The sequence below is a fragment of the Diuraphis noxia genome, unplaced genomic scaffold (genome assembly GCF_037042655.1).
Source record: "Diuraphis noxia isolate RWA-SAM2 unplaced genomic scaffold, SU_Dnox_SAM2 contig0001, whole genome shotgun sequence".
Lineage (NCBI taxonomy): Eukaryota > Metazoa > Arthropoda > Insecta > Hemiptera > Aphididae > Diuraphis > Diuraphis noxia.
This window is the reverse complement of record NW_028301711.1, coordinates 83,839,461-83,860,688: the sequence shown is the minus strand read 5'-3', so window position 1 is coordinate 83,860,688 and position 21,228 is coordinate 83,839,461. Positions and strand designations below refer to the sequence as shown.

At 25.3% G+C, this 21,228-nt stretch overlaps 2 protein-coding genes and 1 long non-coding RNA gene across 12 annotated transcripts; 1 reads left to right on the top strand and 2 right to left on the bottom strand.

The window, feature by feature from the left end:
* Positions 1–1,658: 1,658 nt before the first annotated feature.
* On the bottom strand, positions 1,659–2,810 carry LOC149062148 (uncharacterized). The gene is made up of 3 exons (XM_089215234.1): positions 2,770–2,810; positions 2,513–2,689; positions 1,659–2,307 (listed from the first exon to the last, which is right to left on the bottom strand). Exons 1-3 carry the CDS (start codon positions 2,808–2,810, stop codon positions 1,860–1,862), a joined length of 666 nt encoding a protein of 221 aa, XP_089071360.1. The 3' UTR covers positions 1,659–1,859.
* Positions 2,811–5,437: 2,627 nt separating this feature from the next.
* On the top strand, positions 5,438–21,104 carry SWIP (strumpellin and WASH-interacting protein). 6 transcript variants are annotated; one of them, XM_089215634.1, is made up of 19 exons: positions 5,438–5,689; positions 7,341–7,465; positions 8,529–8,694; positions 8,765–8,934; positions 9,759–9,983; positions 10,193–10,432; positions 10,504–10,689; positions 11,039–11,137; positions 11,340–11,573; positions 14,798–15,130; positions 15,473–15,589; positions 15,883–16,039; positions 16,101–16,255; positions 16,317–16,496; positions 16,593–16,833; positions 16,983–17,200; positions 17,702–17,879; positions 20,614–20,807; positions 20,868–21,104. In XM_089215634.1, the coding sequence occupies exons 1-19, from the start codon at positions 5,644–5,646 to the stop codon at positions 20,934–20,936; spliced, it is 3,333 nt and encodes a 1,110-aa protein (XP_089071760.1). In that variant the 5' UTR covers positions 5,438–5,643; the 3' UTR covers positions 20,937–21,104. The 6 variants fall into 6 exon arrangements, with proteins under 6 accessions (XP_089071760.1, XP_089071761.1, XP_015372027.2 ...); XM_089215635.1 differs by having other exon boundaries at positions 8,762–8,934; positions 20,855–21,104; XM_015516541.2 differs by having other exon boundaries at positions 8,762–8,934; positions 20,868–21,103.
* On the bottom strand, positions 12,171–13,958 carry LOC149062147 (uncharacterized). 5 transcript variants are annotated; one of them, XR_016189351.1, is made up of 5 exons: positions 13,587–13,958; positions 13,334–13,475; positions 13,183–13,272; positions 12,977–13,089; positions 12,171–12,916 (listed from the first exon to the last, which is right to left on the bottom strand). It is a non-coding gene; the product is annotated as an uncharacterized LOC149062147 (long non-coding RNA). The 5 variants fall into 5 exon arrangements; XR_016189352.1 differs by having other exon boundaries at positions 12,977–13,272; XR_016189350.1 differs by having other exon boundaries at positions 12,171–13,089.
* Positions 21,105–21,228: the final 124 nt, after the last annotated feature.

The window sequence follows — 21,228 nt, the reverse complement described above, 5'->3', positions numbered from 1 at the left end:
TTTTAACTTTTTATTTTAATTAATGTATTCAAATTTAACATGATTTTTTGGTATATATAGATACATCATGATACCAATATTTGTCATAATACATTAAAAGTTTAAATAAGGTAACAGAATTTAAATAAATAATAATTATGAAAATAATAATATCTTTTTTATTTTACTCACAATAATGTCTGCAAATAGTGCTATTAGTATGTTTGCGATATTTTATTATTTTAAATCAAATCCCAAGCAACTAAAAAAAAGGAGAACTTTCATTTAATGCTGGATACGTTTGTAAAATAATATATGACTCAGCCAATGGATTTATACAAGGTGAAGTAAAAGCCAGTATGAAATCAATCCAGTATAAAGTGAAAGTATGCAATATATTGTGTTAATTATTATTATAGAACTTCTAAGTTCTAATAATAGGAAATATTTTTGTATAGGTATTTCTCAATGATGGAGTTATATGTGACAGCATGTGTACATGTCCTAGAGGTTTGGTAATTTGTCATCATATGGCAGCTATAAGTTTGTTTGCTCATCATAATTGTAGTTCTACTGATAATATTTGCTCTTGGAATGAGAGAAATAGTAATCTTGAAAATACTGAAACTATTAGTGATTTATATCCTGCTTGTTCTTATAAAGCTACAATTTGTTTACCTACCTGACAAAAACCAAAATAACTTTAAAAAAGCTTTAGACCAATTAGGTACACCAATAGCTATTAAAACCTGAACCCAATGTTAAAGTGCAATTTCTGCAATCATCAGTTGTATTAATTAATAACATAATTGTATCAGATGAGTATAAAACATCAACATCAAAAACACAGTTTTTAGAAAATAAATTAAGTGTATCTGCTGAAATTATTTTAAGAGTAGCACAAGAAACAATTGGTAAGTCCCAAAACATTAAATGGACTACATTTAAAAAGCACAGACTTCCTTCAAGTATGTATGGAAATATACTTGCAGCGTGGCATAAGAAAAAGTATAATCCATCATTATTTAAATCACTGAACAATGAATATATCACTGCTGGTGTGCATGCTATTGAGTGGGGACTTAATAATGAAGATGCAGCATTAAGTTTTCTCCAAAAAACTGAAAATGTGGTGATTCAAAAAACTGGATTATGGTTACACAAATGTGGATACCTTGGTGCATCTCCAGATGGACTTATAGGCGAAAATGATGTAGTGGAGGTAAAATGCCCCTATAAATTCAGAAATAGTTTGCTATCAGAAGAAATAAGTAAAGACAAAACTTATATAATTTATAAAGAACATAATCAAATTCATGTAAACCAGAAACATAATTACTGGCACTAAGTTCAAGCACAACTATACTTTACCAGAAGACAAAAATGTATTTTTGTAGTTTGGACACCAAGAGAATCAATCATAGTTCATATATTTAAAGATGACCAATGGCAAAACAATATTGAAATACTTCAAAAGTTTTACTTTGAACAATACATTCCATATATTATATCAAATAAAATAATATAGCATTATTCAAATTATTTTTAACAAATAACTGTACACATTAGATATTTCCTTCAGTTAATGCTTGTAATTATTAAAAAATAAATCTACATTTTATTTTGTATTTCTTTAATTAGTGGATACTGAAAATTAGTAAGTGATGCTACAACTTTAAATACATAGTCAGCTTGGGGTAACAGAGATGTAGGTATATGATCTAAAATTCTGTAACATTTTATTCTTTGAATAGCTCTCTCTACATGGATTCTAGCTTTAGCAATAGTTTAGGTAAGTAAAACTTGTTCTGGTGTGAACTGTGGAGTGTCCAGAAATGGAGGTATATTTAAGCATACATTTGGAGGTAAAATATCTCGAATTAAAAATCCTTTGTCCGCGAGTATTTAATTACCTGGTTCCAATTGAGATAAAACACCACTTTATCTACATGTGGCAAATTAAGTCTTAGTTTCATTAAGGTAATCAACAATTGGTCACGTATGGAAATATTATCAACTTTCCATTTTAAATAATAATTCATCTCAATGTTTTCACATATCAGCATCAATAAATCAAAGATTTTAGAACTGGGTAACCCAGTATATAACTTAATTAACTCATCATTACTTGAAAACATTTCATAAGATAAACACTCAGAAATTGAGGACGTTTTTAATTTTAATTGTTCATTTTCTTTTCTTAGCAACAAAATTTCAGCTTCTAAGCACTTGTTGGTTTGACTAGACCTACAAATAGTATTTAACTTGTTAAACGAAAAACATTTATTTATGCATAATAAATCATATATAACATAATATTTTATGAGACTAGTCCAGAAAAAAAAACAATTTTGCTTAAATATAAATTTTTATCAGGTATAAGTATTTGATATTTTAGTATTTAAAAATGTAACTTGATAAAATATGTATATTGTATTATATATAATTTTGCAAATTAATGTAATAACTGATTTTATAATATATTATATTTATTACAATATATTTGTATTTATACATAATATATAGTACTAACTGCAGGAGTTGATACTTTAAATCAAGTGTATTCAATTCAACAATTTCTGATGGTGTTTGAGTAATTGTACTACAAGTGCTAGTGCTAGTGCTAGTACTAGTTCCATTGTCGAAATGACAAGTAATTTTGGTTATCTTTCTTCTTTCTGGTGATTGAAATTTTGAAAATGCATTTTTCCTACTATTGTTGTATTATTGTTAATTATTAACAATAAATTGAGTTTAAATCTAAATAAATATTTTGATTAAAAACCATACGTGACACAAAGAAAGTCTTCATGATCCATCAATATTAACATGATAATATAATTATAATCATGTTAATATTGATTTATTGATTGCCTCATTGTAACTATTATTATTTTAATGTAGTCTTATTGGTATATTGTGTCTATTATTTTAATATTACTGTTAACACTGTAAGTTACTTATTAAATTCTAATTGTAATTCTTATTGTACCTAAAATTTACTATTATCACAAAAGGGTCATAACCCCTTTATTATAATATATAAATACCTAAATATTTGTATATCTTGTGCATTTAAAATAATATTATTAAAACCTAGGAATATGAATATTATGGTATTATTTATACATTTATTATTAAACAAATAAAATTATACCTAATTAAAAAATTAATATTGTTTTGTTTTTCTTGGTATTATTGAAATTTTTAGGGTTTTGATATGGTGGATTTAAATAGAATGGAATTTGTTTATGATGAAGCTCTGCCACTTGATTCTGAAGAAATACCTTCTAATGCAATTAATCAAACTCCAGTTGAAACTTCAGTGTTCAATAATCCTGAGTATACAGAATGTATAGAAGTCATTGACGGAGGGAGAAAATTAAAAAAAAATAAATAAAAGGAATGAAGCAAAAACTAAAAAAAATAAAATCTCAGCCAATGTTGTTATTGAATGTAGTCATATTTTTCATATTTTTTTTTTTAATAAAAATATTAATAAGGCATTAATATTTAAGTGATAATGTATAATAATATAATAATATATCATTAAGTTATAAGGATACAAGTTTCATTGTTATTGCTAACTATTTTTAATATTAACAGTATAATATAAATCATGATATATTCATATAATTTAATAAAAAGAAAAATAATCCCAATGTTTGTCTTATATGATATTATTTTGTCCTATTTAACAATTTTATGCAAAAAATACTTATTCTAGAAAAGGTCCGGTTTGCTTGAAATGTTTAAACTTTATTCCAAAACGTAATTTTTCAAAATTTAATGCAAAACGTACTTATTCTGGAAAAGGTCCTTTTTGTTTAAAATTTTTAAAGTTTATTCCAAAACGTAATTTTTCCAAATTTAATGCAAAACGTACTTATTCTGGAAAAGGTCCTTTTTGTTTAAAATTTTTAATGTTTATTCCAAAACGTACTTTTTCCAAATTTAATGCAAAACATAATTATTCTGGAAGTGCTCGAAAAAATAAATCTATTTCATCACAATTGAATATATTTTTTGGTTCATAATCTGAAATTAATGTTTTCAATTTTTCTAACCAGTTTTCTACGACACTTGAATCAAAAGTCACTATGGTAGCGCTAGTTCATTAAAATTGTATTTTAAACCAGATTGGCTAGCAAAAAATAGCTTATATGATTTTTATTGCATAGGTTATTGCCAATCTCATAACATCAGACCAATGATTTGATCTGTATTGTCAACTCTTATTTATAGCATTTTCCAAGCCATTTCCCATAGACCAAAGGTTTAACAATTTATTAGCACCCTAATTGTAGTTTGAATGGACTAGTTCATTTTAGTTTTAATAATTCATATAGTGATAAAAAACATATTTGAGTTTTTAGTTGGTAGGTACCTCATAATTTTGGTGAAATTTGTGTCTATAGCAGCTCCAATGAATGGTATCAAAAATATAAATTATTCCATATTGCACCATCTTCAACTATGATACTGTTCGTAGAACCACAGTTCACAAGTATTAGAATGGTGCCATAATTCTTTGTAAACCATTGATGTCTATTAGCCCCATTATGCACCCATGGTTGTTCACTGATCTGCTGTGACTGCCACAACTAAAGACAATGGTGAAGTCATACCCTTTTAGTGTTGTGTGAGATTAACAGGACACTGGCTCAGTATTAGAAGTCTACTTTGTCATCATCATTGTTGTACTGCAAATGAGTTTGATTTCAAAAGTCTTTGTTTATGACAAATGGGCGCGAGTCTGACATCACATTATTAATTTATCATATATTATGCTTAATAAACATACAACAACGTTTACGGCCATAACCTTTCTTTCCAACAAAACAGCAGAAAACAGCAAAACCGTAGGTTAGGTTAGGTTGTAATTATCTTAAATTCTATCAGCTGAAATAAATTAGTTGTTTATTCAGTAAGTTAAGTTCTTCAAGTGAGCAGTCACGGTGACGGTACCATATAATAAGGTAACCTTAAACGATAAAAACTATTGTGTCTCCATTTTGATCACAATTTATTCACAACGCATTCTTGACAAGGCCAATGAATAATGATACGAATGCATTGGATTTGGATACTACCGTGACGATGTCCATGGGCATAAAAATACGGATTTGATGCCGACACACTCGACACAGAATAGATAAATACCGTACCAACAAGACCTGTTGTAGTGTTGTAGTTGTACACTTGTAGTTTGTACCATCCTGTCGGCTGATGAACACCAGTAGCTGCTGCTGCTGCTGATTAATCAGGCTGATTGCTGATCAGTTGGATTTTCATCGCATCTTGCACCCACAATATTAAAGATAGTACCTATCATATATTCATATGACCATGCCACATTGCAACGTCCTCGTCACACCTATACAAAGCGTTTGCAAATGATGTTTGTAATTGATAAAAATAATATGATAAAGTTATCTTTTTTCTTATCTATATTGTAATGATTCCAGCCCAGTGTCTGAGGTCGTTATTCTAGTCCAATGAATTTTGGAACTAATTGATGAATAATGAATATTATGTAACAAATCAGTATTTAGTAATAACTAATAAGAAACATTTATTTTATCATACGCAATTAAATCGTTTTATTGTTGTTTTGTTTATGTTCATATTGTATCATCTGTATTTCTAGCAACATTTTTAAATATGTGGAGTAATTTAGAAAAAAGCAATATTATGGATAAGTCTCAAGGCAAGTAAACAATTTAAAATTTACATTGTACATTAATCCATAGTAGATTTATTCAAGCCAATGTGTAACATTTTGATTAACCTCCCTATTAATATAGTTATAGATTTTTCTTTTTCCTTTAAATCAATTTAAATCAATATAAAACAATATTTATGTGTGAAAATTAAAAGTCAAAGTACCTATTTGGTAAATTTAAATTATAAATTATAAATTTAATGTATAGAAAAATATGCGGGTGTCTAAATTTAACACTATTATATGTTATTGATATTCAAAGTTACCACAATAATCTCTATGGCCTTATAAATCTAAAGTATATCAGCTGAAGAAAAATTATTAGGGACAATTATCTTTTATAAAATATTTCAGATACAGTAGATACTAGATACGCTTGCTTATTATTTATTTTTGAATTATATGATTATATTTTATATTATATATTTTTAAATAAAACAGAGATAACTTGAATTGTTTATATTGTTAATTATTTTTATTGTTTACTTTTACTGAAAATATATTGGTTGAATGAGTAATTACTTAATGTTTAATGAATCAATAGTGAGGTAATGGTTCTTTAACCCTAGATTACACGCATTAAAAATATTCACGAGGTTCCATGTACACAGTGTTTTTGACCGTGTATTGAAATATTTCAATTAAAACGATAAATTGAAATAATCATTATTTTATTGATTTTAAATAAATAAAAATTGTCAATTGAAAATATAGTGAGACTAAAACAAAAAATTGCCTGGGAAAAATAAAATGTAATAATACTTATATTTATCAATGTTTTATCTGTATTATACTTGTAGTTACACACAGTATGGCGAACCAATGTCAACTAGCAACAATTTTGCCAGTCACAATGAAAATAAAATATTCATTTATGTTTTATCGATAGTAAATAACGTCTTATCGGCAATAAGAGTGTTTAAAAAAAAACCCATATTTGAGTTTTCATTAAATTAAATTGTGTATTAATATCACATTATAGCACGCACACGGTCTTTTAGACCGTATATTGATAAGTAGCAAACTTTAAACCCTTTTATAGTACAGGCATCAAATTGTAAACAGTCAGGAGTTGTATCTAATTTTAGTTTATCATCTAATTATAAGGTACCTAGATTGAGTTACGTTAATATTTCGTATATTTGAAACAATAAACAAAATTCTAAAAGCCTGGTCTTTTTGACTGTGAAGCGTGTGCTGTAGGGTTAATCATGATTAGTCGATTAAATTTTAGTAAAACATTAAACTAATACATTTTTTTAAGTAACATTGCATTAAATAATAGATAAAATTAAATATATATTATATTACAACTTAATATAAATAAACATTGTGTATATGGGGTTGCATGAAAAATGTATTAATTTTATTGCTCAATAAAATTTAATAGACCACTAAATTATATTAAAGGGAGCTAACTATCAACTTGTTAAATGTTTTGTGAATGTTCATGCAACCGGGATAATAATGTTGAATTCAGAGTTTAATTATTATCTAAAACCAACATTGTTTATGCATTAATATGATAAATATTGGTGTAAAATATAAATACCAGCTATGATAACAATATTAAATTAAGTAATAAAAATGTACTATACCTACATTTTAAGTTATTATTTTAAATTTTTTTTGTTAGATGTGGTAGCTGGAAAAGAAATTCTAACATACAAGCATTTATTAAATAGTCATGCTAAAAGATTGGAAAAAATACATATTTTAAAAAAAGCTCTATTTATTTATAAATTTCCAGTAAATATAAAGGTAAGATTTCATGTTTGTATACAATTATTTTATAAAAATAAAATTGAAAGTTACTTATGTTGACAAACAGTAATTTATAAGTACCAATTATTAAGTTACAAACTTAAAATTTGTGAATGAAATAATTGGAAATTAACTGTATAATTATTAATACATTTATTGTATTAAATATTCAGTACTATCCCGTTCTACGAGACTACCTTGTTTTTTGACAACATCACAATCTTCTTATCTTAGACTATTAAATAATACTTTCCTGTTCTACTTTCTATTCCTGTCTTAACAAAATAACCATGGTAATTGAGTATAATAGAATAGTACCAAATATTCTATTAGTAATACTTCTATGATGTGTGAACAGTTTTGTTAAAAGATTATCATTAAATACTAGTTGGAAATTAATGAATAAGGTACTTGTTTAAAAGATGATATTATTACCAATTTTAAAATATATAGTTTCTAATAGTATCCAAAAATAAAAAGTCCGAATGAAGTATGCCGTATACAATATACCTACATGTATCTAATATTCAGTTTAAAAAGCCATCCCACCCTTATATTCACTAATTTCAATTTTGTCTAATAAGTTTTAATAATAGAGTGAATTGACCATTATTGAACTTAAAGTTTATAACATAATGTGTATTTTACAACACTTTAATTTACTTAATAACTCACTTAAAAATTAAAATATTATAAAAACTGATTTGAATGTACAGGTAATATATATGGCCTATATATGTTCAAGTTTGCTAATATATCAATTGTATCTATTATTAACCTTATTGCTCAATGTTGAAACTTTTGAATACAAATTTGCAATGATGTATGTGAATAGGTATGTTTATAAGACGTAGCCAACATATGGATAGAAAAATTGATTTGAGTGAATATTGTCTATCATTAAACTTGACACATAGTTTAAGGATACTATAAGAAAATGGAACTTTTATCATCATGAAACAAAATGCATAATATTTATTGCATAGAAACGACATAAATTTACTTATACATTATGCTTAAATATATTTATACGTACTGTACCTACTTTTCAATATTTCAGGTTGATGTTTCTGACAAAGTAACAATTGATGATTTATTGGACATTGATAATAATGTATTAAGTACTATATTAAAGATTTTTGCAACATTAAATTCTGAAATTTGTTTTTTAAAAACCAATGTTAAAGTCAAATTATTTAATTCCATACTTTATTATGAAGAATGTGGTAAGAATAATAAAATATAATAAAAATGTATTAATACAATTTTTAATGAATATAATTATTTACCTAGAAGAAGATCTATCTATTGAGGGATTAATACAAGTTAAAATTAGCAAATTTCTACAAATTTTATTAGAACTCTCCAATTTTGTTAAACATTGTGAATATTTGCTGAGTGAAATACATTGTCAATTTATCAATATTTTTGAGTTTCAATTAATTACTGCTGATATTCATTTTCAGGTAAGAAAATACAGTATTTTTATGTTGATTAATTTTTCATAATCTTAAACTTCATTGTTTATAAAATAGTCAATTTATTAGGTAAATTAGTAGTAATATATTTAAACCAATATTGTAAATTGCATAATTTAGATTTCAAATGAGAAACAGATATTGAAATTTTGGGAAATATTAATCTATATATACCAAGATCATTGTTTTTAAAGATCTATAGGCTCATAATATTGACTATTTAAATTAAATTACAATTTTAGCTTCAAATCATAGATTTATTTTATATGCTTTTAATACAAGACTATGAAGACATGTACTGTCTCTTACATTATATGTTTGATCTATCAAGATTTGTCAATAAAAACATTAGCCTAATGGTAGACACCAGACGATTTAAATGTTCAATTATTTAAGTGTTAATACTTACTATCAATTTTATGCAAATTAATAATTTAGTATAATTAATTAGAATTGTATACATGCAACTAAAATAAAGAAGAAAAAAATTATAACCTCACTGCATATATTAGGCATGATTTGGCGATGCAATTTTGAGCAAATAAACTAATACATAATTAGTTAAACTGGTAACCAGGTTGCTCAAAACAGAATCACTAAAACATGTCTATTATTACTTATTAATAAATAATGTGGTTGTGAATTATTTGTAGCAAAGTGTAATTTTTAACTTATTATAAAACATAGTTTTCTCGATAAAATGTTTATATTATGTAAAATAACATTTTACATTGTTTAAGACTGTAGAGTGTGTTATATTCATAGCCCGGCATAACAACAATATATTGATTTTATTTAAAAAATTATTTTAGGGTATTTTTGAATACATTGGGGATTTACTATATATTTTTGTTGAATTGGACAAGCTTATTATATCACAACCAATCTTGCAACAACATTGGTATCAATATCGAAGCATTTTAAATACTATAAAATTAGATACATCAAAATATGATTGTAATTTAAATGATATAATTCAATTGGAAAATATATGCAATGATATTGAATCAACCTTATTGTCTGGAAATATATTTGAAGTATGTATCATTTGTATGTGCATTATAATTTTAATAATTTAATTTAACTATATTATCTAACTTTATATTGATTATTTAATTGATCAATTTATAAATTTAATTTACAATTTTCTGTTTGAACTTGTATTTATTTAAATTTATTACTATTATTTTATACAATTGTGTATGAATTTTTATATTATATTTATACATATATTTTTATTCTCCAGAAAGTATTAACTTCAGATTTTAAAGGAAAGAAAGAAATTCAGTCCTGTGATGATTTTGTGAATGAGTTTAAGCTTTATTTAAATAATTATTTACTGCTATTAGGACAACGTACCTATCAGAAATCTAACAACCCTCTTCAAATATGGTCACGTATTTGCTCTACAACAGTATTTTATACTTATATATTTGGTGTTTTTGACAAAAAGTTACTTAAACAATTTACAGATTTATTAGAAAAGGTACATTATATTTTCCAATTCTTAAATTTTAATCATAAGAAATCTATGTACATAAGGTTTTAAATAATTAGGTAAATCATATTCCATTGGATGGTAATTTAATATGGAATCCAGAAATGTTTGTACTGAATTTCATAGGTCATCTACTCAAACCAAACACTATAAGAAAAAAAGAAGACAATTCTGAAAAATGTACTTTAGAATTAATAGATATTTCAAAAAATTTTTCAAAAACTACTGCTAATCATTTGCAACAGGTTAGTTATATATATTGTTATTATATTATCATTAATAAATTACCCAAATTTTAGCCTAAAATAAAATATATATTATAATTTTAAATAGTATGTATAGAATTATAAATATATCATTACACCCACTGTATTATGTGCGTACGTAGTATCCAGCGATGGTTGTTTGACACGGCATAACACTGATTATTGGAAACATACACTAATGTTCATTTACTACTCACAAATAGCCATAGCCCAAAATCCAAATGTACATGTTATATGAATTGACTAATTATTACTCCTTACAACACGATTTACTGGAGCCCCTTTAATAAAATTTTAAAGTATTGTATTATTATTATTATGTATTTAGGCAATGATTTGGTTTGCAAGAAGTGAAAAAATTGAGTTTATAGATTTTCATACCTCAAAATTAGAATACATGCATGACATTTGTAACTTTCTGAGTGAGGTAATTTTTTTAATTTAATTTTGTTAAGCTTTGTCCTCATATTTTTTTAATGATATATAAGTTTAACTAAAAAAATATGTTTTTATTTCAAAATCATAATTTCTTATTATTTTTAACTCCAGTGAAATTTTATTTATTTAATTTTGTATTAAATATTTTTAAGGCCTATGTAATTTTCTGTTAAAATAGAATATTTTTTTAGGGTATTCAGTTATGCACTTCGATTAAGAATACTGTGATAACTTTAATGAATCTACATAGCACCCTTGGTAAACCATTAATTAAATCGAATGTAATATTAATCTGTAGATTAATCGAAACAATGAAAAATATTGGTTACATTTATCAAAAAAATCATATTGTAATGGATAAATTGATAACAGATATAATTCAATATTTTGAATTTTTATGCCTTTCTATCATTGGTGAAGTTAAAGTAAGAATCTATATTAAATATTTTACCTGAATAATATTGTATCATTAAATGTCATCATACATTTTACTATAACATTTTTAATAATTCGCTACTGTCATGGCAATACCTCTTATCTCACGTTTTTAAAATTGTTCAGGAAACACAATAAACAAAACAAATTACTTTTCAATCAAAAAAATTTAATTATTAGACTTTTATTTTATTGAATAACTATAATGCAGTAGGCCAATTGTGTTATGTCTAAGATTTTAATAGTTTATTTTTATTTTTATGAGATTAGTGTTATTGCGTAAAATTATGTGAGATACGTGTTGTTATCATTACATTATATAAGTTAAGTGTTATTCTGCACAATTAATAATAACTAAAATATTATTGATCATGGTTATTTCATAGAGCTCGTAACTCATAAGTCATAGATAATAAATTGTAAAATTTTTATACAAATTAAAATGTTTGCAGAATAACCTAAACATGTTATATTAATAACCCAACATGTTATAAGACAAGTAAATAATCTACACATAATATAAAGCACAACCTTTTAATCTCTTGTTATTATTTTTTTAGAATTTATTTATTTATTCAAAATAAAAACAGACAAAATATATATTTGCATAAACAATAAATAAATCAACTTTATAACTTAAAATTAAAAAAACAATTTACGAAATATTATATAAAATATATAAATCATATTAGAAACTTAAAAAAAAACACTTTATACCTTGATTGCTACCTTCTTCCTTGTAGCAAAAACAGAAAATATAATACTTAATATTTTAACAAATAAAAAATAAATCAACTAATAGGTATTTGAGTATAAAAACAATTTATAAACTACAGGAATGTAATTAATCAACTAATTAAAAATAAAAAGTCATAATATTAAGAATTTAAAAGTATTCATGAAACATTTCATTGGTATCTACCTAATATTATGTTATAAGAAACTTAAGTCTTTATTATTAATGAAAACAGCACAAAAAAATGATAAAAAATGTTAAACTTTGGCAGATTTACAAATCTTTAATTCTTGTTCATGTGGTAGATTATTGTAGAAATCATGAACATCTTTGGGCAAAACAATTTTAAGTTTCTGTAAGTCACCCCACTTTGAGAGTGTAAGAACATTTCTTCTTTGGTATAAATTTGGTACTTCTTTGTTTAAATCAATACTTCTTCTTGAACAATTATATTGTGGAATTTCCTGATACTCATCATCAAAATTTAACTTGAAATAAATTTTTTGTGACTAGGGTCATATTTTAATGCTCATATATCTTTTACTTCTGGATCTCCTTTAGATTTTCCTGGTCTTAAAGACTCATAACACATAACGCCTAAATAATTTTTTTAATAATATGTAATACTAAACATGATATTATTTTGTTGATTTATACCTAAGGTAACTACAATGTCATCATAAACTAAAGTTTCATTAGACTTATTAATCACATTATTTAATTCTTCATTATATTCATAATCAAAATTCAACTCATTAGCATCATTGGATCTAAAATATATATATATATATATATTTAAATAATATAAGTAAGAAATAGGTACATATAAAAACATAATCATATTGTTTTATTTAAATTAATACCTAAGGTAACCAAGTTATCATAATCCATAACTTCATTGCCATTATGTGCACTACTTGGTTCTTCATCAAAACTCAACACATTATTTTGATCTAAAAAATAAATAAAATAATGTTACTTACTTATCATACAAAATAATTATTTAATTATTACCTAATGAAACTATTACATCAACATTTTCCATGATTTCATTGTCATTATTTCTGTTATTTAATTTATCCTTATGAGACATAGTTACCATGTCCAATAATAACTTACATCTATTTGATTGTCAACTTGACATAATGTACGGCCGCTATATAAAATGAATAGTACAGATTACAGAATTACTTAAACAAGTAAAATATTGTACATTTCCATCAAATATGTTGTATTATGTCTTTATTAACAAAATAGTTTTACATACCAGTTTGATCAAAGTTCGTTAATGAAGATATATTGGTATGAACTTGAATCAAAAGATCCGTACACCAACTGACTACACTCAATATAAAGAAATACAAGATACGAGTTATTCGTAACAAAATAGTTAGAATAGTTAGATACGTGGTGTCACTACAAAATAATATTCGTTGAGATACGAGCTATTCAAACCAATATTAGATACGTGGTATCAATATAAACGATATTTGGAGGGAAAAATTGCAAAATATTATCAAATCTCAGAGCACAAAATAATGCGCCATTATATAAGCTATCCAGTGGTACCAAAACATAATTTTCGAAAAAAATTGAAATACGAGGTATTTCCATGACGGTAGCGAATTTTAGCGTACTAGCGTCCTCTTATTTTTGGTGATAATTAGGCATATTTATTTTCATTTAATTTTATTTCTCAATTATTCAATGCCATAACAAAATGTCAGTTCTTTTAAATTTAAATAATAATAAAATAGTATGTTTATATTCTTTCTAATGCATTATCATTATTTGGTACTTGTCCAATATTATGCTATTTACTGCACGTCTAATGGTTTAGTATGCTATCTACCATAAATATTTTATCTACTGTAATTTTGAATTATGATATCAACGCGTATTTACTATCTACAAATGTAAATTGTCTTACCTTTATAATGCAGTATTTATACTTTGTTACTTTTTTCCATGCAGTATGGTGTAGTTATGTATACATATTTCTGACCGCTCCAAGGAATGATTCGAACAGGACTTCAGTTGGTTTTTGCAACAACTCTTCTTAAAGTTGGGTTGGTAATATGTTAGTCACTCTTCGTGTTTTAATATTATATTTATGTATATAACTACAACTACTCATAATTGACATAATTAATAAATAATAATGAATAAATCACTGTAAATCTACATATAAATGACACAACTCAAAACACACACTAAAGAGGTCTAATATAAAGGTATACCTATTAAGGTATACATTTAATATAATTTGGGCATTCTATAAAAGCTTAATCTTAATTGCAAAATGATAAAGTGATAAAGTATGCATAATATATCCAAATTCCAAGTATATTATACTATAAGAATATATAGTAGATATCATACTAAACTATTATAAAATTATGGTAGATAATATATTTACAGTAGATAGCATATTGGATGAGTACCCATTAATTAACAATATAATATCAATATTTTTAGATATCATGTGCAGATGAAAGAAACTTTAATACAAAAAATGTAGATAGGTTGTCGTCTTTAGAAGTATCTGAGAAATTACTGCATGGACCTATAGTGAAAAATCGACCATTGTTAATAAAACTTGCTTTAAATACAGCAATTGGTTTGCAAGCATTTCCAAAAACTCAAATATTGAATATAACACAACATTTAAAGAGAATAGAACTCCTGCAATTATTACAAGATGAAATAAAAAGTATTTCTGAAATAAGTTGCATGTATTGGCATCGAGTTGTGTTTCAATTATATTTTAAGAATATAAAAAAACAACACAGACATTTTAATGGTTTATCGGTACGTTTATTTGTTACATTATTATTAAAAATTTTTTGTAAATTATTTTTTTAAAGACAGTTTAATTCATTATGCTTTACTACAGTTGATGAGCCAAACTATGAATAACACATTGAATTAATAGCCTGATATTATATATATTATATTATATTGTATTATATTTAATGATATGTTAAGTTAATAACTATATGTTAGTTCTTAGTTCTAAATCTTACTATTAAAATATCATAAAATTATTGATTAATATATAATATGTATAGTATTTATTGATTATTTTGTGAATTTATTATCATCATATAACTTATTCATTTTAATTAACTATTTAATTATATTTTCATGAAGACAACATTTGATTTTTTGAAAGATATTTATGAAGTGACATATTGTAGTGACAAAACTACAAAACAAAATATTTACAATTCATTCATAGATGAAATTTGTGGTTACTTAAATCAACAGGTAATAGTTATTCCTAAATAATAGTTTTTATATTTAATAATTTAATAATTGTATCAATACAACAAAATAAGAATAAATTAAACGAATAAAAATATTTTTTTTTTTTATTTAATGATTTATTATAAAAATAATTTTGGTACATAATTATTAACTAAGTGCACTGTTATGTATTTTGTAAAATAATTAGGCATGCTTACTGGAAAAAAAGATTGTTTTTCAATTTTTGTACTAGTTAAATTTTTATTCATGAATACGAGTAATACATTTTAATATATCATTAATTTATTTATTAGATTCTAAAACCAATGAATCCATTTATTGAAAATGAATTAAGACTCCATGTTATGACACATGTTCATTGTGTTAAAACAATACTCAATCAACCGGTCGATATATATATGATAAAACTTCAGCATTTGCAGTTTATGACTAGTTTAATAGACACTAAAAGTATGTTTAATATTTTTGAATTCAAACAAGTTTTATTCAATTTATTTGTCGTGTTTTATAGATAGAGCAGAAAATTACCTCAGTGAAACATTTTATGATTTAACTGCTGTTGCTCTGCATGATTGGCATAATAATGGTGTAATGAGAACATTAGCTAAATACAAATTTAACTTAGAAACTATTGATGATAAATTACCAAATCATACTCTTGAACAAGTTTGTAACAATTCTGTCAAATATTTTATGTTTTATTATGTTTCTATGAATTTTATTTTAGGGTTTAGATGTACTAGAAATAATGAGGAATTTAGACTTATTTATTTCCAAGTATTCATACAATTTAAGTAATCAAATATTTATTGAAAACTATAGCACAAGTAAGCACTTGAACACAATAAATATTAAGCATGTTAGTAATTCTATCAGAATACATGGAACTGGAATAATGAGCACTACAGTCAGTATATATTTGTATATTGTATAAATTACATAAGCTAATGAAATTTCATAGATGACAATATCGATATTATAAAATATGTATTCTATATTTAAGGTTAATACAACTTACCAACTTCTTTGTGGAAAGTTAAACTTGTTGTCAAAATATTTGTATGATGAGCGCGTAAAATCAAAACTGAAAAAAGAAATTACATTTCTTCATGAAATCCAAAAAACTAATAATATGATATATCCACTTGAACGCGCTGAAAAGTTTAATTCAAGTATGAGAAAATTAACATTGAATACAAATCAAAATTACATTGATCAATTTAGAATTCTTGTTACCCACATTGGTAAGAAAATTAATCATAATTTAAAACAACCAAAATATAGAACAGTCATGTTAATGAATTATTCATTAAAATAGTAACTGATTCAAAGGTTAACTTTTTCTACCAATTCAAAAACGTAAAAATATTTTACCTTATTATTTTTTTTTTAGGTAATGCACTTGGTTATGTGCGAATGATTAAATCTGGTGGGCTTAACTTTTGTTCAATTGCAACTTCATTTATACCAGATTTGAAAAGAGTGATGCAATTTGAAGGGATATGCAAAGATTCAGGATTTTCTAAAAACTGTTTAATTTCTGGACACCACCTTGATAACGTTGTGTATAATATTTGTCAAAATATTGCAGAAGGCACAAATTATTTTAAAGTGATTACAATATTTAATTCAGAGTTAATAATTGTTTAAATTACACAAGAGACTTATCACAACATTTTTGATGATAATTCATGAAGTATCTAATAGGGTCGTCTTAGAATTAAAAACTATAAATTAGAGTAGTTAAGGTTATTGTGAAAGATGTTAAAACTTTAATAAATCTACCTTATAGTTTTAGTGTAAATCATTCTTGACACATAAGTCACAACAACATTATTTGCACAATTTAGTGTTCAAATTGAATTTTAGAACACCAGATTTCATGTTTATAAATCTTTTGATTGTTGGCAAAAACTAATTTAATTTTAAATAAATCTATTACAATTGTATACAATTGATCCTAAGTTGTATCATAAAAGAGTATGTTAATAATAAAATAGGACAATAACACCTTTTGTGTTGACCTTAAACATAATATTATTAATTAATGCAAATATATTTGTCTTTTTACTTATATTATCGCAAATAAATAATGTATTCTGTATTTTTTAGTTATTAATTGATGTCTTCATTCAAGCCATGGGCAACAGTAGTAATTCACATTTACAAAATTTCTACATAATTATTCCTTCATTAACATTAAATTTTATTGAACATTCAATTAATTCCAAAGAAAAAATGTATAAGAAGAGTAAAGGAGCAATGTTTACTGATGATGGTTTTGCAGTAGGTAAGGATATTAAAAACTGATTATTTTATTAATATTAGCAATGCATTTTAGCAAATATTTTAAATGTATTTCTCTAATACACTATCATCTCTAAACTATTAGTTTAATTATTTAATTAATTTTTATTTTGTGTTTAGAACTAATTTTTAATTTAATTTTTTCTTATTAACGATTACTTTAAAATATGAAATTTAAATGCTAAAATATGGAAAATGTTGAAATATTATTTTTATGTTTATTAGAAACTAGAAAACTGTTTTTCTTTCAGCTGGTGCTAGCCTGTATTATATATTACAATATCTATAGTCTATTAGTTATATATAATTTTCACTGATATTTTCCGTTATTACTATTTTAATTGAATTTTCAATTATTTACTCGTGAGTTAAGGAAAAAATGACTACATTGGTTGTGATTAGGTGAATAGTTTCACTGTTAAAATCCTTAGAAGCAGCTTTCTTAACAAGTCTAATGTTATATGTCCTAAAATAGAATTATGTCTGTCTACGTGATATGCAAGGCTCTTAAAACGCGCACGCTCTGTCAATTTGCGCCCGTTGCGTGTTGGAATCAACTCATGGTTTTATTGGCTTACTTCGTCTAGCAGATAACTACAGAAGTGAATAAGACACCATTAAGTTTTCCCAGGAGAAATCTATTTTGCATAATTCCCGAAATTGTGCGCGTGGCCGCGAGATGGTTCTAAATGTAAAATGTAAAATTAAAGTGGGTTTGTTTGTAACGTGTTAGCTGGTTCAAAACTCCCGTTTCGTAAGATATTGATTTTTATTTACTGCTGGTTTAAGAAACAATAGGATTATGTGAACACGAACTAGATCAAATCAACCATAACACTACTAGCTGTTGATTAGTATAACTATATGCGGAAAGTTTGTGCCTTCAATTTATTACGCTACCCTATTTAAATCGGAGGATTGAACACTATTATAGAAATGTATGAAAATTTATTTTCCTGTTGTAAAAACAATGTTGGACATATGTTCCCACAACAGTGGGTATTCGGAGGAGTGTGTCGAGAAAGTCGTGAGTGTTTTTTAGTAACCATTGCGCTACGTTCCGTGGCTCAGCTGTTGCCCAAAATTAAGTAATGCATCCGACCAGGGACAATATGAGACAAATGGCGAGCATATAAAGGGATCTACAAAACAAATTAGAGTATGAACACTATGAACACTACTTAGTATAAACCATACATACAATTTTATCGATCCTGACAAAACACAAATAATGAGTTCACGCACAAACAATTGAAAATACTTGGCATCTGGCAAAACATCGTAATAAAAATCAGTGCAGGACCAGATGTGCAATGTTGGACTTGTACGAATTTATGTTACGGTGGAGACGAGAAGGAAATTACCTGTCCGAGGAAATATTGCGTAATATCGCCGATAATTGTAATCCTTTATCGAGTTAAACATAAATATAAATATAAATACTTTAATATTTGAACATTCATATAACTAGAAATTTAAATAGTAGTATACGTATAACGGAAAAAATCCACATGACCACATTCAATTTTGAAAATAATATAGCATGATTTAAAATTAAAAATTAATTTTTTTCTCTAGATTTTAATGTTTAACTTGTGTAGCGAACTGTGACTTTACCTATAAATCTATAATAATAATAGTGATAGAGTGTAACGGCGTAATGACAGTTATATTAATACCTAATAATAATAATAATTCATGTGGCATTATATATATATCACTACTCATATGAATATTCATTAAAGTAGGTTAGGCAAGAATTGTGTGTTTTTCGTAAACGGGTATCGCACTATCAAATAAATGTGCAAGTGACTGACATCTGGTTGTGTGGCGCACTGGCGCGTGTAGCCACACGCGCTCGCTTTATGACCATGAATATGAGATATAGCCATATAGGTACGGGGATATTAACTGTAGCGGGGATTAGGGATTCTTTTTCCGAGAGGAGGACACGATTATAAGACGTACAACAAGACGACTAGCGACTGGACGACCAGAAGAGCACACCACACTCAGTCACATCTCACTCATCCACAATTAATTATTTTGACTTAGACGAAATTCTATTTAAAATATTATTTGGACTTAATCGAATTTCATTAAATAACTATTTAGACTTAAATAAATTCATACTATTGCAATAAATCATCAAGAGTTGTCTATCTTCCATCTAACTAAATTGATCTTCCGACTGGTGATAGTTACACTTGTTTATATTGTATTTGGAATTGGAATACACCATAAAATATATGCAAAGGCATTAGAATCTGGTTTACTATTACATGAATTAACACTAACGTATTTTTTTCTGTGATCTTGTGTGATATGAATAACATATTTATTATATAGTCTTCATATTAAATTGTACTTAGAATAATAAATGTAGTTATAATATTAAAAAATTAATTTAATATAAGAGTGCATGCAGCATTTACTTATTGAAATTAATCTTTTTATATAATGTATGTTCAGTTATTGAATTCGAACAAAATTACATAATAGACATTTCATGAAATGGCCAATAATTATATTATTTTATGCTCTGTTTTATTATTATAAAACAAAAAATAATAAAATCATATATTTTTGTTAAATTCCTTCATCTGGACATCAAGTTAATTCATGAAATGATGTGATTTCAATAAGTAGATGCAACTATGCAACATATATTGTATATATTCTAATTGGTATATTTGAATGCATGATTGAATTGATAGGTATCGCATACTTACTACGTATACTTGGTTTGAACAACGAATTTGATTCATTAAAGTGGTTTCAATCAGTATCTGAAAATTATGAAGATAAATTGAATACACTAAAAACTCAAGAAATTAAAGCTTTAAAAGATGATGCTAAGTTACAACAACCTCTTAGTTTGTCTTATACAAGACTTCAAGTTTATTATAAAGTAAAATATAAATATTTATTGTTTTACTTGAAACAAGTTTTTAGTAGTTTCTCTTTTCAGGAGTTCATGCTATTATATTATAACATTAATAGCGCTAGGATATTTTTTCAGTCAAGGAATATTAATTAATGTAAGTAAATATTGAATTATACAAACTAAATACCAAATCTTTTATAATAATTTGCAGATGTTATATTTGGCTGTTGAATGTTTTATTTATATATTTATTTACGTTGTTAACCATAAAGTTGTATTTTTATAATTATGTTGTATTTTTGTACCTACTCAATAAAATTTTATATTTATCTTCAAAACAATATTGTCCCTATTTTACCTAAGTAAGTAATCACTAATATTTTAAATAAACAAATTTGTTGAAATCTAGTATTTATAAATACTATAGTATGGTAAATTCGTAATA

Excerpts from the sequence above, each read along its gene's own strand:
- LOC149062148 (XM_089215234.1), bottom strand. The coding sequence starts at position 2,810 with ATGTTAATATTGATGGATCATGAAGACTTTCTTTGTGTCAC. Across the intron at positions 2,690-2,769 it reads GAAGACTTTCTTTGTGTCAC|GAAAAATGCATTTTCAAAAT; the intron begins GTATGGTTTTTA and ends CAACAATAGTAG. Across the intron at positions 2,308-2,512 it reads TTAAAGTATCAACTCCTGCA|TCTCATAAAATATTATGTTA; the intron begins GTTAGTACTATA and ends TTTCTGGACTAG.
- SWIP (XM_015516541.2), top strand. The coding sequence starts at position 5,644 with ATGTGGAGTAATTTAGAAAAAAGCAATATTATGGATAAGTCTCAAG. Across the intron at positions 10,433-10,503 it reads TTACAGATTTATTAGAAAAG|GTAAATCATATTCCATTGGA; the intron begins GTACATTATATT and ends TTAAATAATTAG. Across the intron at positions 16,040-16,100 it reads TAGTTTAATAGACACTAAAA|ATAGAGCAGAAAATTACCTC; the intron begins GTATGTTTAATA and ends CGTGTTTTATAG.